The sequence below is a fragment of the Nanorana parkeri genome, unplaced genomic scaffold (assembly GCF_000935625.1).
Source record: "Nanorana parkeri isolate BGI_ZX_2015 unplaced genomic scaffold, ASM93562v1 scaffold140, whole genome shotgun sequence".
NCBI classification, from domain to species: domain Eukaryota; kingdom Metazoa; phylum Chordata; class Amphibia; order Anura; family Dicroglossidae; genus Nanorana; species Nanorana parkeri.
The window spans coordinates 678,529-693,220 of NW_017306408.1; the positions used below are offsets into that span (position 1 = coordinate 678,529).

The following is a 14,692-nucleotide window of genomic DNA, read 5'->3' on the forward strand; positions in this document are numbered from 1 at the left end:
AGACAGACAGACAGACAGACAGATAGAATGCAGATAGAATGGAATGCAGCTTCCTCTTAGTGGCAGGATACATAATGCTGCATGACAGAGTACAGACTTTCGGATTAATTATCCTCGTACTCATAAACAAATGACTCTCGGATGTGGAGCCAATATAGTGTATGATGCACGCCATTCCTGTACGAGATGAAAAATTTCCCTTTGCGACGGCAATAGTAGTTTTAAGCAATTTTATTAAAGCCCCACAACAAATCCAATAAGCATCTTTGCCCACAGCGATGAACAAACAAAGCAACTCATTTTCTTTAAATATTTGGAGAGTACATGTCCTGTATATAAATTCATACATTTTTCATATCCATTCATATTGCGTGTGATAGGAGAGGAGGTATTTTCTTTTATTACTGCTCTGGTGTATCAGAGAATATGTATACGATGAGGAAGATCACACGACATGAGTTACGGGCCCGATCACATACAGATGCCAAAGATTCTCAATAGCTGTGTTGATGTTTTGTTGGTCTCGGAACATGCTGGGGTAAATTTATAGATGTGCTTTTTTTTTTTGTTTTAAAGGGGTCAAGTAGGCAAAATGCAAAGAAAAGCTAAAATGACCAGAAATAAGTATTGTGCTAATTAGTGCTCCTTTTATTGTTTTCTTTTTTATATTAGAGGTGGCAGTCAACATGGTCATGCCACACAAGTCACACAATGTCTCAGATTTCTGCAGGATCAAAATGCATGCTTCCTGTTCATTCTGAGCTTACCTTCAGTGCTCTTTAGTAAAATGTAATATAAACTTGGATGAAGCAAGCAATCCTTTTTTTTTTTTGTCTCTGCCAGTGATTCTACACTCCATCCTATAAAATCCCTTAATGTAGGGCAGGGTTAAGCAACCTGGGCACTCCAGCTGAGGTGAAACAACAAATCCTATGAGATTGCAAGACTGACAGTCACAAGCATGACTCCCAGAGGCATGATGATAGTTGTAGTTTTAACTTAGCTGGAGTGTTTATTCTAGTTTTCTTATATAATATGTCCCAGCCCTTTGCTGCCTCTTTAAGAGATGTTTATTGCATTCCTTGGTTTCAGTAACTGTATGGAGTACACATGCTCAATCTGTAAGGGACAAGCCATGTAATAATAAACAGAAGACTCTATTTATAGGCCAATTCCAGCTTCCAAGTTTTTTGTAATATCTTTGCCCACATTTTTGCATATAGGAAGCTTGTAAAGCAATACGTACTTTATTTACACTGCAGTGTCACTTACATCATCCTGTGCTTCATGATCTGACATCCAGCTTCCTGCTGAAATGACGCCTTGCGCCACCCGTCTTCCCTTGAGCCCAAGCAGTCATGAATACACCCAGTCTGGTCCTCAAGACTACTGGAGGTGGTGTCACAAAGCTGCCTGTGCTCACTTAAGCGGTATTGCTTGTACACGTGTGGAGACGTTTTCTTTGTTGGGCTTTAAAGTGACACTAAAATCAGGAGTTAAAGTGACATTAAAGTCAAAGATTTTTTTCCCTCCCCCCAATTTTAATTAAAGCACTTACCTTAAATGATGTCTCTTAATCCGATCTTCTTCTTCTTTCCTGTCATTTTCATCTGCGGGTCTCCGATCCAGCGCTGACTCCCCTGTCCTTGCCGTCACTTCCTGTCCCACGGTGTCTGCATGCGGGTGCACGCGTCCATAGACTTACCTTGTGTCTCTCCTCGTCTCCCGGCAGAAAATGTGAACTGCTCATGCCCCTGCTCCCCGAGATGCTTTGCGGCCGCCCGAGAATTTTCACATTTTTGGACGGGAGCGCGCGGGGAAGACACAGGTAAGTTTAAACCGCTTTTAAAGCGTGTTTTTTTTTAAACACTTTTTGCATATATCTACTGCTTGCTAGCAGTGGATATATGCAAGAACACCAGAGGGTTTAATAACCCTTTAAATCGTAAAAATACATTCATGTAGCTGAATTATTAACAAAAATGTTAATAACAAAAATGTTAATAACACGCTGGGCGGCGTGTAAAGACTCGCCACCCGGCTTCCCGATTAACAGGGAAGTCGTCCCCATGCTTCTCGTCACTAGGTGACGAGAAAGCATGGAGCTGGCTTTCTAGACAATCAGGAAGCCGGGCTGCGTGTAATGTTGCGGCACCCGGCTTCCTGATTGGCCGGGAAGCCGTCTCCATGTTCCCTCGTCATGAGGTGACCAGGGAGCAAGAAGCCGGCTTCCCAGCCAATCAGAAAGCCGGGCGCCGCCCGGCTTCCTGATTGGCCAGCTTTCCGACCAATCAGGAAGCGGGGCAGCGAGTCATTACACGCTGCCCGACTTCCTGACTGGCTGGGAAGCGCCTGCTCCATGCTCCCTCATCACGAGGGAGCATGCAGTTCCGGTATGAGACTAGGCATCGGAGCATTTACTCAGCATCGGCACAGATACTGATACTAGTATTGGTATCGGTGTATCCCTAATCCCTACTAATTTGTATTAAGATTGTATTATATCACAGAAGCGAGCATGGAGCGCTGGCTACTTTACAGCACACACAGGGACCATGGGGACCGAAAGTAGCCTCCAGAAGAAAGGACAGTGTCAGCACCAATTGAGAGATGATTTGAGGATCTACAGCCGAGTGATTCACAAATGATACATTTTTGTTAGTTAAGGTAATTGAATGATTTGTAGGATTTGAGGGCTTGTTCACACCATATACAGTGCGTCTCAGCGCGGCTAGCTGCTGGAACGCACTGTATCGCATAGTAAACTCCCCCCTGCTTTCTGGGGTGGGAGGTGGCGGTGCATTGAAGTCAGTGGCACCACAGCCACACCACCCCGGCCACAGTGTGATCGCCTGCACCAGAACGTGTGGCATATCAGTGCCTGCGTTGCAGATCGCATTTCAGTGCTGTCAGCATGGACCGGAACTCAGGCATTGTTGTGCCCGCGTTCTAGTGCGGTCGATCGCACTGCAGGGGTGTGTGGCTGCGGTGCCATTGAGTTCAATGCACTGCCACGCCCCCTCCCACCCCCATAACGCAGGGGGGAGCCCTGACTCTTGAGTTTAGCGTCACTTTAAAGTTAACAACAGCCTCACCTTTGTTATAGCATTGAATCTGTCACTGACCATGTAGACCAGGGCTCAAAATTTCTACTTGCCTGCTCGCATTTGGCGAGTAAAAATAAAGTGAGGGCGAGTGGAAATTTCGGTCTCCAAGTACCGGTCCGCGGGCAGACCGCGTACCTGACTTGCGGGAGCAGCTCCACGGTCTGCATCTGTGTCGGATGCAGACTGCAGAGCTGCTCCTGTCAGCTCTGGCTTCCTTCGGCCGGAGCTCTGACAGTTCTGAGCTCCGGCCAAAAGAAAGGATGGATCGATCCCTGGTTATCTGGGGGGAATTAATTATTAAGCTGCCCATACAACTTACAACCATCGCACGACTTTCATTGTGTGATGGATGTAAGGTCATTAAAATCTCGTACGATTTGCCCATCTTGGACAGGCAGATCGTACTTGCGATCAATGCAAGCCCTCCCCGCAGTGTGCGCTTGCGCACACCGGCCCGTGCAGCTTTTGTCTTCCGACCACGCCACCAACCCGCCAAAAATCGTACGATTTTCGGCAGGTTTTCCAGCGTGCTTGGAAGACGAAAGTCGTACGACCTTACAGTAGAAGCGGTCGCACGCTGCCCATACACCTGCCAATTATCGTACGATAGCGGGATCACCCGCGATTATCGTACGATAATCGGCAGGTGTATGGACACTTTTAGTGTATGTGTATATTAGGCCCCATTCACACCTACAGTATGTTTCAGGTGCGATTAGAAATTCCTGTGTCAGGAACTTGCGTTTTCCTGCAGCAGGAATCCCTAATCTGCCGTTTACAAGCGGCAACTATCATAAGATAATAATTATCATAAGATTATTTAAGAGGGTGTGTTTAGGGGTGGAATTAAGGCCGGGGCAGGGTAATGGTTAGGTGGGGCAACTGGTGGCTAGTAACTTTTAAGGCCTGGATAGTAGCTCAGGACTTAAAATTTTGAGCCCTGATGTAGACTATTATGTCTGCTGGTTCCAGCACTCTTTCTCCTAGTTCCTCTCTATAAAGCCTTATAAAAGTTTTGCTGGAACATGAAAGGATGACAAGGCAGTACAGGATCATGTAGCAAGAATAAGTAGTCCTACACAGATGGAGGAAATGTATGTTAACGAAGGAAAACTGATGAACCTAGATGCACCGAATTTCATTCAGATTTAGGAAAATTGAGAAGATGATCTGACTGGCACAGCTGCTATGTAATCTGGATAACAATAGCTGAGTGATTTTACACGTTGCCTGGAATTGCGCTTTAAAATCCATATTGAAGAGTCCAGCATGACTCCAAAAAGAAAAAAAACAACAAAGTTTCAAAGGATCCGTCGCCCTAGATCGGGCTAAAGCAACCTGCAGAACCCAGCAGTGTTTTGGAGAACCACAGATTTCAGCCACAGCCACTGAATAATTATTGGCAGAAAGAAGACAAAACAATGAGAAAGCGTGTCAAATCAGGCAGCGCACAATCCTTTCAGATCTGCAGGTCAACAGTCAAGCAAAGAGTGGACAAGTGATCAATCATTCACACTAACCATTTAGATTAAATAAAAGGGGGCTCAATGTAATTAGACTGAGTCTGCACAAAACACTAAAGAACCCGGACATTGCAAGTCAGTTTATTATACTTTGCCTCATCTCCCATTGGCTGACAGAACTGAAGGTCATGGAGGCAGGAGAGCGGGCAAGCCAAGCTAGTTTAGGACTTGTCATAGGCTCATGTTTTACCTGAAGATTTTCAGGGCGTTCCCAGCACAGCTGAAGTAAATCTCACGCCCCTGCTTTGTCTTAGGCCAATGGGGAATCCATGGAGGTTACAGCAGTGAGTAAAGGTTCAGGTATTGTGGGGATTATACATTATGTTTGTTCTGGAGGACTTGCAGATGGCCACCAACACAAACAAAAGTTGCTGAACAAAGTCATGGCTCTATAAGCAAAATATGGGGCTGAAATCAAATAAAGCCTGGGACTTAAAGTGGTGTGTGTTCAGCTGTATGTTGTCTGGTGTTGGTAAAATGCATATTGTGAAGCCTTCACTACAGTAAATATACAATGCCAATCTATCAAATCATATCAAACATATCAAATCAATATTAGATGCACTGCTACACCTAGTGCCCGTACATTTTAGCCCTCTCTTCTACATGGAAGATAAGGCTGCTTCTAGAGGTACCTCCTTCAACATCTGACCTGACCTTTAGCTGAGAATGTGGCCTACATTGACCATTTTAGGGCAAAATTATAAAAACACCAGTCTGTTTCCTCTTATATGTTTCTTCCCACTTATTACCAAATTAGTACTCCCCTTCCTATGTGTCCTTTCAATTATAGTAGCGGTCCCCAATGCCCCTGCAATGAATGGGCCCTGCACGCAGAATTTTCTTGCTGGAAGCTGGATGGTGGGAGCTACTGTTTGCAGAGTGGCAGCAGATGCTGGGTCCTGGATTGCAGAGAAATCCCCTTCCCGATGGTGCCTGTGAAGACCTGATTATGACATCACTATGAGGAGGAACGTGGGGCATGGACCCAATCAGGTAAGTGACCACTGAAGACCAATAATGGGGTACCATTTGTCCCATTGACGCAGGGGCACCATTTATCCCACTGACAGTGGAGCACCATTTGTCCCACTGACACAGGGACACCATTCATTCCACTGACACAGGGGCACCATTTACACCACTGACATGGTCAGTGTTTTTCACGGACACTGAAGGTAGAGAGATTTATTACTCCTACTGGACACTGACTTCAGGGCATTTATGAATTTCAATGGCCACTGGTGTATAGGTATTTTTTTTCTTCCACTGACAACCGATGTAGGGCTATTTATTGCTACCACTGACCACTAACAAAGGCACATTTTTTACTCCTACTGACCATTGATGCAAGAGCACCCGTTGAACTCCCCGAATTTAAGGGCATTTTTTACACCCACTGATGCAGGGGCATTTTCTATTCCGGCTGATGAAGGGGCATTCTTACTCCCAATGACCACAGCCCGAACCTCAAACAGTGTGAAAGACAGTGTACTGGCCCTTTGTTTGAAAACTTGGGGACCCCTGGTTAATAACCACCACCTGCTCCACACAATATATGCAAATGAGAAATAGAAAATATATGCAAAAAATATACAGTGACAATCCAATTTAATTGCTTTACACTCTTCAGTAAATAAACACTCCACTTCCTTTTTGTACTTTCATTAATTCTACCACCGTCCGGATTCACTCTGAACTCACCAGTCTGATGTGACCTCTAAATAATGGAAGGTATAACATGCTTTTTGATTACTCCTGTGTCACCGTATATACGTCTCTTCACCAACTTGCCACCACTTTTTTGTTTCCCACTGATAAGTGCTACGTCTCTCCTCTCCTTGGATCTTGAAAAACTCTCATGGCGAAGTATTCCAAATTGTATTACAATTCTAACTCAATAAGCTCTTGCAAATATTTTGTTAGGTCAATTAAATCAGAAAGGTAGAAAGACGCAAAGGAGAAGAGAACTCTGTACCCTATGAAATGGGTAGTGTCAGAAGGGCTGCATTATTCCGGCCATAGGGGGACCCCAATCTGATTCATGCCCAGGGCCCCAATTAGTTAAAAACTGGCCCTGCATATAGGTTCCCTTGAAGCTATTGTTCCGGCTCTCCACTCCTTCCTTCCTGACAGCCCTTAATCTATACAATTCATTGGCTGAAGGATAAAGAAATGTCATGTGTTAAAATGGATACAGAAGGTACATTTCCTGTCCAAGAGTCAGCCCCACAGGTTCCAGAGATACACATTCTTAAATTAAAATTAGAAGTTATTATAACTTGTTTCAAACTGGAGAACGAGATATTTCAACACTGAGGAGTCTTCCACCAGTTACCTCGGGGACCCTGAACATTCTAAGGATTAGTTCAACAGTAGCAAACCACATTTAGAAGAAAAAAAAAGATATATATTGTTAAACTGTAGAAAACAATCATTAAAAAAAGCAGATACCTGGAACATCAGTAAACATTTCCCCGAGCACCGACACCGAGAAAGGCAGCTCCATCTCTTTAAGTTTCCTCAGGACTTTAAAGAAGGTCTCCGGGTCTTTATCATGCTCCCTCAAAAACAAAGAAGAAAACATGTTTACTTAGGAAAACCCACCAGAGACATGAGGTTTTGTTCTAAGGATATCATATTTTGGTTTTGGGGGCTGGAGGTATTGCAGAAACATTTAATGCTTTGCCCTGTGGCCCTGGCTATGCTCTGAAAGACTGTGGAGAGGGTTCTAAGTGTTCTATAGCTGGGAGCCATTTTCTTTTGATCATTACACAATTAAGGTTTCCCATCGTGTCTGTCAGAGTTCACACTGCCATCTCAGCTACTGCCCAGATCTTATAAGGCTTGTTTCCATGTTCACAGGAAATTTCTCTCCAGGTAATAACCGCACTCAGATCCGCAGTGGACACCCAGGCACTTGGCTTTGTGTTGCTCTCGGCTACTGTTTGCAGTTTCAGAGATGTTAAAAGGAAAAAGAGTTTTAAACGCAGTTTTAAGGAATAACAATCATAGATGTGCAATATCCACTTTGTAGCTTTAACTATAACTGGAGAGTTGCTCGCAGTTCTAGTTCAAAGGAATAAGAGTGAATACGATCCTTGTTAGACAGATGTGGCCAGGGGTGGGGAGATCAGTCTCCGATCTTAAAGTGGGAAGACAACTGCAGAACTGGATTTTAAAGGGCAACTCTACGCAACAGGTACAATTTGGTGAACCGTTAATGCCTTTTACTGTTGGCATCTCTCAGTGGTAGTTTTCTATAGAGGACTGTAATGCTGGCCATACATGCAACAATACAATTGCTCAATATAATGGCTGGTTCAGCAGAAGGAACACTTCCTTTAAAATCAACATGACTAAACCATCCTTTAAAGAAGAACTCCAGGAACATGTATTGCTAACCCTTGCAGTGGAGCTAGCCCAGCACTGCAACGGTTAAGTGCTCGCTCAATGGACCGCCATGAGGGGACGTGGCGGTCCATTGAAGTGAACGGCATTGGCCGCATGGGAACGCAAGGCACATTATGCCTGTGTTCCGGTCCGATTAAAATAGTGCTTGCAGCATTTTGATCGGACCAGACCGCAGGCTTAATGTGCTTTGCGTTCCCATGAGGCCGATCGCATTGCGGCCGGAGGGCGTGGCTCCAGTGCTATTCACTTCAATGGACCGCAACGTCCCCTCCTGCCCAACAACATAGTGAGCCGGCCACTGTGATGCAGTGCGTTCTTGCTGGAACGCACTGTCTGGTGTGAATGAGGCCTTAGAGTGTGTGACTTCTTTTTCTAGCCAGGCAGTGCATATCTCTGTAGTTTTGGCCTAAGTGAATTCTCCTTTAAGCAATTTATTTTAGGTCTTCAATCTAATTTAGTAGTAGCATTCAGGTGGCGATATTTAACAGCATACAAAAACGTCCTTAGTTGGTCTTGGAACATATCCTTCAACGCCCGCTGCTGTAATTAAAAGTTATGAAAAGTCACCTTGAGCGCAGGATAATAAAAATAACAAACAAAAAGTTCCGCAAAGTTCTTGAAAAACTTGCAGTTGGTGAAGGTCAAGTCGTGTACAAACACTCATGCACACAAAACACCTCTAAATTCTCCGGCTCTGCCGGGCTTAGATTGCACTCCTTAGGTGAGGTATTAGCAAAGCTTATTTATTTCCATTTCCTCAGCTTTATTTGCTCGTTCCCCTGTGATCAAACTGATTTCCATGATGTGCCTCTTCTTAATTTTAATACCCGTTTTGCTCATCATATAGACACAAGCATTTGCTATGAAATAATGAAACCATTTCAAAGACAAGTGCAAAAAAAAATAACGAGAGAAGTAAACTTCTCCTTTTTTTTTAATTAACTGATGTGCAGCCCTGCATGTATAGATGGATATATTTATGTGTATGTAAAATCGAGGGAAGGGAGGTTAATTAACATAAAAATCCCGCTAGTTGAGATGCTGAATTTTGCATTTTCTCCAGCCTCCAGTAAGTAGTTTGATTTCCCCGTAATGACCCAGTTCTCCTAATGAGTAACATTAACCCCTGGCTGTAGCTGTCCAGGACTTAATTGTCAACTAAAGCTGAAATAGGAGTTTGTCGATGTGCAGGTATGTGGTATATTAGCTAATTTTACTCCTATCTTCTAATAAATAAATCTGTTGCCAGGGCAACTGGGACCCTTTTCATCCCGTATTTGAGGGGAAAAAAATTGGATTTTCACGCCAGGCTTTTGTAGAAGCGGGAGCAAGGAAGGGCTTATTTCTGTCACTGAGGATCAAATGTGAAGGGTTGGGAGATAAACTTTCTTTGTTACCCCCAGCAACCAGATGCCTATTGTCAGAGTAAAGAAGGGGGGATATAGTTGTCATGGGTGAGAGACAACACTTTCAGACAGGAAGTCGCTAGGGTGCAAGGCTGATGCTCATAGTGAGCATCTGGAAACACCATCATTACTGTGCCAGCTCTAAAGGTGTCTACAGAAATGAGAACATCAACTCTGTAAGCCTCTTATATTTTATGGTCAAACCTGCTTACGGTAAAAATCATTTGCCCGGGATGGCATATATGCAGGTGATTGCTATAGATTACCCGCTCCACGACAAACCGGCGCTCTACATGCTCCCCGGTGCAAACATGCACATTTGTACAACAATTGTTCCATGGCCAGATCATTCATGGCCAACTGTCTTCTAGTGTCTATAGGTAACATAAAATTTGAATGCTGTGTGGTTGATTTTCTATAGGCCAATAGGCTGTTCACTTTGCATTGGTATTTTCACGTACCTCAGTGGATGTGGTGAAAATGCACTTCGCAAAGAATACCCAAGGAAAAAGAAAAAAATATATATATATTTATACAAAAACCTGTATTTTTACTGGCACATGATTGAATGATGGAAGTCAGCAGAGTTTCACCTCATTCACTAAACTAAGGGAAAATCTCCTTGCAAAGTGAACAGCCTATTTGCCTTTAGTAAATACACCCCCGTATGTTTATACAGTATAACAACAAAAATCTCTATTCAATCCAATATTATCTCAAAAAGTAATTAAAATAGATCTAAACCCTAACTGAATATTTAGTTTGATAAAGCACTGTGTATCAAACAACTGCCATGGAGTTTTCCCAAACTGATCTACTCCTGCCTCTTTCAGCCACTTGTTGACTTACCAGCATCAATTGCACACTGTTGCCCTGAACTGGCTTCCTGATAGTGACAACGGTGGACAATGCCTACATGAGCATGGCTGCATGGCTGCTTGAAGTCTCCACCATGAACACGAGACATCGCAACATCATAATTCAGAGATATATATCATGTTATAACAGGAAGTACCTGAACAGGGACTTCCATGGCAGGATTGCCAGGTATTATTTTAATTAAAGCTGCAGACAGATTGCATACAACTTTTAAATTACGTCAACATATTAAAACTCAACTCAGGGCACAGATTTTTTTAAAACTTTTTTTGTAAAGCTTTCATATATTCTTAACACATTAAAACCATAATTGTTTTTCCCTTAACCACTTCCGGGCCGTAGTAAAAAAACGCTGGGCGCGCGCACCAGTGGTGATTAAATACCACCAAAATAAAGCTCTATCTGTCCCCAAAAAATGGTATAAAATTCATTTCAGTACAGCGTTGCATGACGGAATAAATGTCAGTCAAAGTACCGCAGCGCTGAATACTGAAAAATGGCCTGGCCAGGAAGGGGGTCTAAACACCTGGTCTTGAAGTGGTTAATTTACGAGCTTTCTGTAAGTTTCACTGAGTGCTACTGGAGTGCACAACAGGAGCCCCACTTCCAGCTCCCCATTGTACCAAGGGGTGTCCATGATAGGACACTGAACCCGGTATCCTGCCTCTGCCCTTAACCCATGCTGTGCCATTCACAAAGCACAGCACAGTAGTAACATTGCAGCTATGCTTTGTGAATGGCCCAGCAGAGGGAGGAGGTGGAGGCACAACACTGAAACTGGAGACACCATTCTGATGCAGTGAGGAGGTGGAAGTGAGGCTCCTACATAGCAGCTATGTTCAGCTCAGCGGAGCTTACATAGAGTTTCTGAGGTATCACAGTACAATTACAGTTCTAACATGAGATAAAGCCTATCTTTAGGTAAAGGTAAAAAAAAAAACAACTATCCTTGCAGAGAGGCAACCCAAACCCCATTTTACTTACCCGATCCCCCAACCTGCAGGCTCCAAGCCTGGTGCCCACAGCATCTACCCCCCCCCCTTCTGCTCATGTTAAGCTGCTAAGGTCATCACAAATAATGCAGAGCCCATAGTCCAGAGTGTGAGAACATCAAGGGACAGTCCACAAGCCAGAGCAGAGGGCAGAGATAAGAGCTGACTGTCTGGGAAGCAGTGATCAAGAATTGCTATGTAGAACTGGAAATCTGGGATTGTCATAGTAGTATTTCTATCCAATGGTGTTGCAGTGGTATTTGAAAATGTCGCATTGTCCTGGGCTGGAAGCTTCTACAACCTAAAGGATTTCTATAATTTCCTTTGTATTTCTACTTTTACAGCAACATTGGAATACCAATTATTATATTTGTTGCATGTTCCCATTCACATAGCATAACAACAACAAAAAGTGCTGCTAATATACCATAATTAACCCTGACTGTACTGTGCTGGCAGATCTCATCATCATTTGTTAGCTAGAACTAAACATGGTCTGTCCTAACAAAGGGTTAAAGATCTAGAAGCATTGTATGTTACTAAGAGAAAGCTCAGAGTGCCCGTAGTCTTTTTGGGGAGACAGTCAGAGTTTCCTGTCTCTTTGACATTGTAGAGATGATTGTAGTCTGCCCAAATGCTTACTCAACAGAGATATCTAAAAGTTAAGAAACATTCTTTTTAAAATTATGTTTCGGTGTGCTGTGCGGATAGGAACACATAACAAACATATAGAGGGGTTTTCTCAAATCTGACTACAAAAAAAGGAAATACACTTTAAATGTTGTTACTAATCATTATGTCTGTTAAAATTTGATACTCACAAGAGCAGGATTTCAGGAGTGCAGTACTCTGCATGTTTCCCCGCTCTTACTTGCCTTTGTATGTACTATATTCTGAAAATGTTTTGTATGTTTATTTTGTTGAGACATGTTTCTTTACTTTTATTTATTTTTTTACTTAAAACTGTTTATTAGAACAAAATAAATAAAATATATACTTGAGCTTGCTAATGAACACTGGCCACCTCTCTGTGTGTTGCGCAGTACTTTGTACTAGTTTGATGCCAGCCTGAGCATACCTTGAGCATGCAACAAATAAGGGCAATGCCACAATTAGGGATGCACCGATACCCCTTTTACAGTATAGAGCATGAGTACCAATACATTTTTTTTCCAGGAATTCGTCGATACCGAATACTGATACCGGAAGTCCTCGGTATCGACACTGTCTGTGTTTGTGTGAACAAAAAACTTCCACTGGATGATTTGGAAAGTAGGTAAGTCTTCTTTGAGGGTTTTATTTGTGTTTGTCTGCCTCTTGAGATTTCAAGGAAGAAATGAAGAAATCACTGGCACCCCAGAATACCCCAATGTCAACTCTTCTTTGATAACATTGACGTTTGGTGGCGCCATCCGCTGTCACTGTTTGCACCCACCCATTAACAATTAGGGTAATCTTTGGGTCAGGAGTGCGAGGGGATATGAACAACATTGAGATTTCAGCTCCCATCCAGCGTAGTCACATGGACAGGAAGTGAGGGCAATTTCTTGTAAAGTAGAAGATCCACCAATGTGAACTCTGATCCTTCAGTCCAAAAGAGATCATGTGACCAAGAACCTACAGAACATGTCACATCGGTGATTCTGCTGCTGGCGGTGCATCATCCAGGAAAGGCTTCTACATACCTCTATGGAACAGCTTCCTTGTTTCTTGCTGGTCCAGAAGGCTACTGAAAATCTTTAGCTAGGAAGAGAGCAACAACGGACCGACTTCTCTAGTGAGGGAGCAAAGCTTAAAAACAGGTTTTTGTTCTTTTAGTGATCCTGTTGCTGGCAAGATGTCACACGTGTGACATGGCCTTAAGTCTTCACATGTGTCTAGCACTGAAGGAAGCCAGAGCCAGTCTTTCCTCCAGGAAAGTAAGTAATTAAGCCCTTCCATTACTCTTCTCCATCCAAAGTTTTATATGAATGTTTTAGTATAGGTCTGTTTTAAGTGCTAGATTATGAATAATTCTCAGTTTGGGTCATGTGAGAAGAAAGAGGGGCCAAAAATGCGATAAGAAAGGGGATGAACATCCGGCAAGCCTGAAAGGTTCCTTCACCTTGAGTGAAACACACATTAGATATAATTTTTTCCATATAGCTTTTATCCTTAACACAAGGATACTGAAAATACAGAGGGATTGTGTTTTTATCTGCTGTTATAACAGAGATGAAGAACAGTGTTGCAATAAGACCATGTACATTAGGACCAAATGTGTCTTCTATTAGCTATTAATGTGCTCTTTGGCGGTGTGTGAAAGTCATATGGGGACAAGTAACAGCCACACACCACCTGTTTAAAGCAGGATTCTACCTTTGCACCACATTAAAGAAAAATAAAATAGTAAATAAAATAAATATCTTCATGCATTGAATTCAAATATATACAGGGTACCTTTTATTCACTTATATGACTTGGTATAAATTATTCCTTGATTGTGGCTTTATAAGAAAGAAGGTAATACATACCAGGAAATGAAGAACACACATTCAATACACTATAAGTAGAACATGTGAAACATCCCTGTCATAGAAGAGTTACTGTACTCACTTCTGCAATAGCCTTTGTCTCCTATGTCCATGATATTCCAAAGCTGTTGCATTCATCTTGTTCTCCAGCATTCAAGACTTTCAGGAGTGTCGGATGCCTGTGTTCTCTGCCAATTGCTGTCATTCAATTCTCCAACTCCCACATCACTACAGGACTCAGCAGTGATTTAGGAGGTTGGAGGATGGAACCATGGTGCCTGGTAAGGGCCACAGCAATTTGACCCTGCAGAAGTGTTGAATGCTCAAAAGTGTGAGTCCAGAGTGCTGCACAGGCCAATAGAAGCCATGGGCTGCCATAGAGGTCTCTCCTACTGCAGATACCTCATGTGGGCACTTTATAGTGACCCTGTCACATACTAATACACCTGCAAAGAATAAACTGAACACTTAGCTCTTCTACCACCTGCACCAATGAATATAGCTTTGCTCACTAGAGATGGTCCCTCAAGTCCACTGGGAACATTATACTGAATACACTATACGTAGAAAATGTGAAAAATCCAGATGGCCACCCCCTGTTATAGAATAGTTACTGTACTCACCTCTGCAATAACCTTTGTCTCCTATGCCCATGCTATTCCAAAGCTGTAGCATATATCTTGCTCTTCAGCACTCAAGACTGTCGGAAGAGTGTTGGATGCCTGTGTTCCCTGCCATTTGTTATTATTCTATTCCCTGACCCAGACATCACTACAGGACAGGGTTAAGAATAGTTTTCCCTGGGGTTCTTCTTTGCTACATCAATACAAAACACAAAAATTCCCCAGCCTCAACCTG

The 14,692-nt window shown here is 43.0% G+C and overlaps 1 protein-coding gene across 1 annotated transcript in view; it reads right to left on the minus strand.

Annotated features, from left to right (window-relative positions):
* GTDC1 (glycosyltransferase like domain containing 1) overlaps positions 1–14,692 on the minus strand; it is a 191,432-nt gene that overhangs the window by 44,610 nt on the left and 132,130 nt on the right. The window contains exon 5 of the mRNA XM_018554051.1: positions 7,085–7,194. Within this exon, the coding sequence (XP_018409553.1) occupies positions 7,085–7,194 (110 nt within the window). The remainder of the gene's footprint in view (positions 1–7,084; positions 7,195–14,692) is intronic.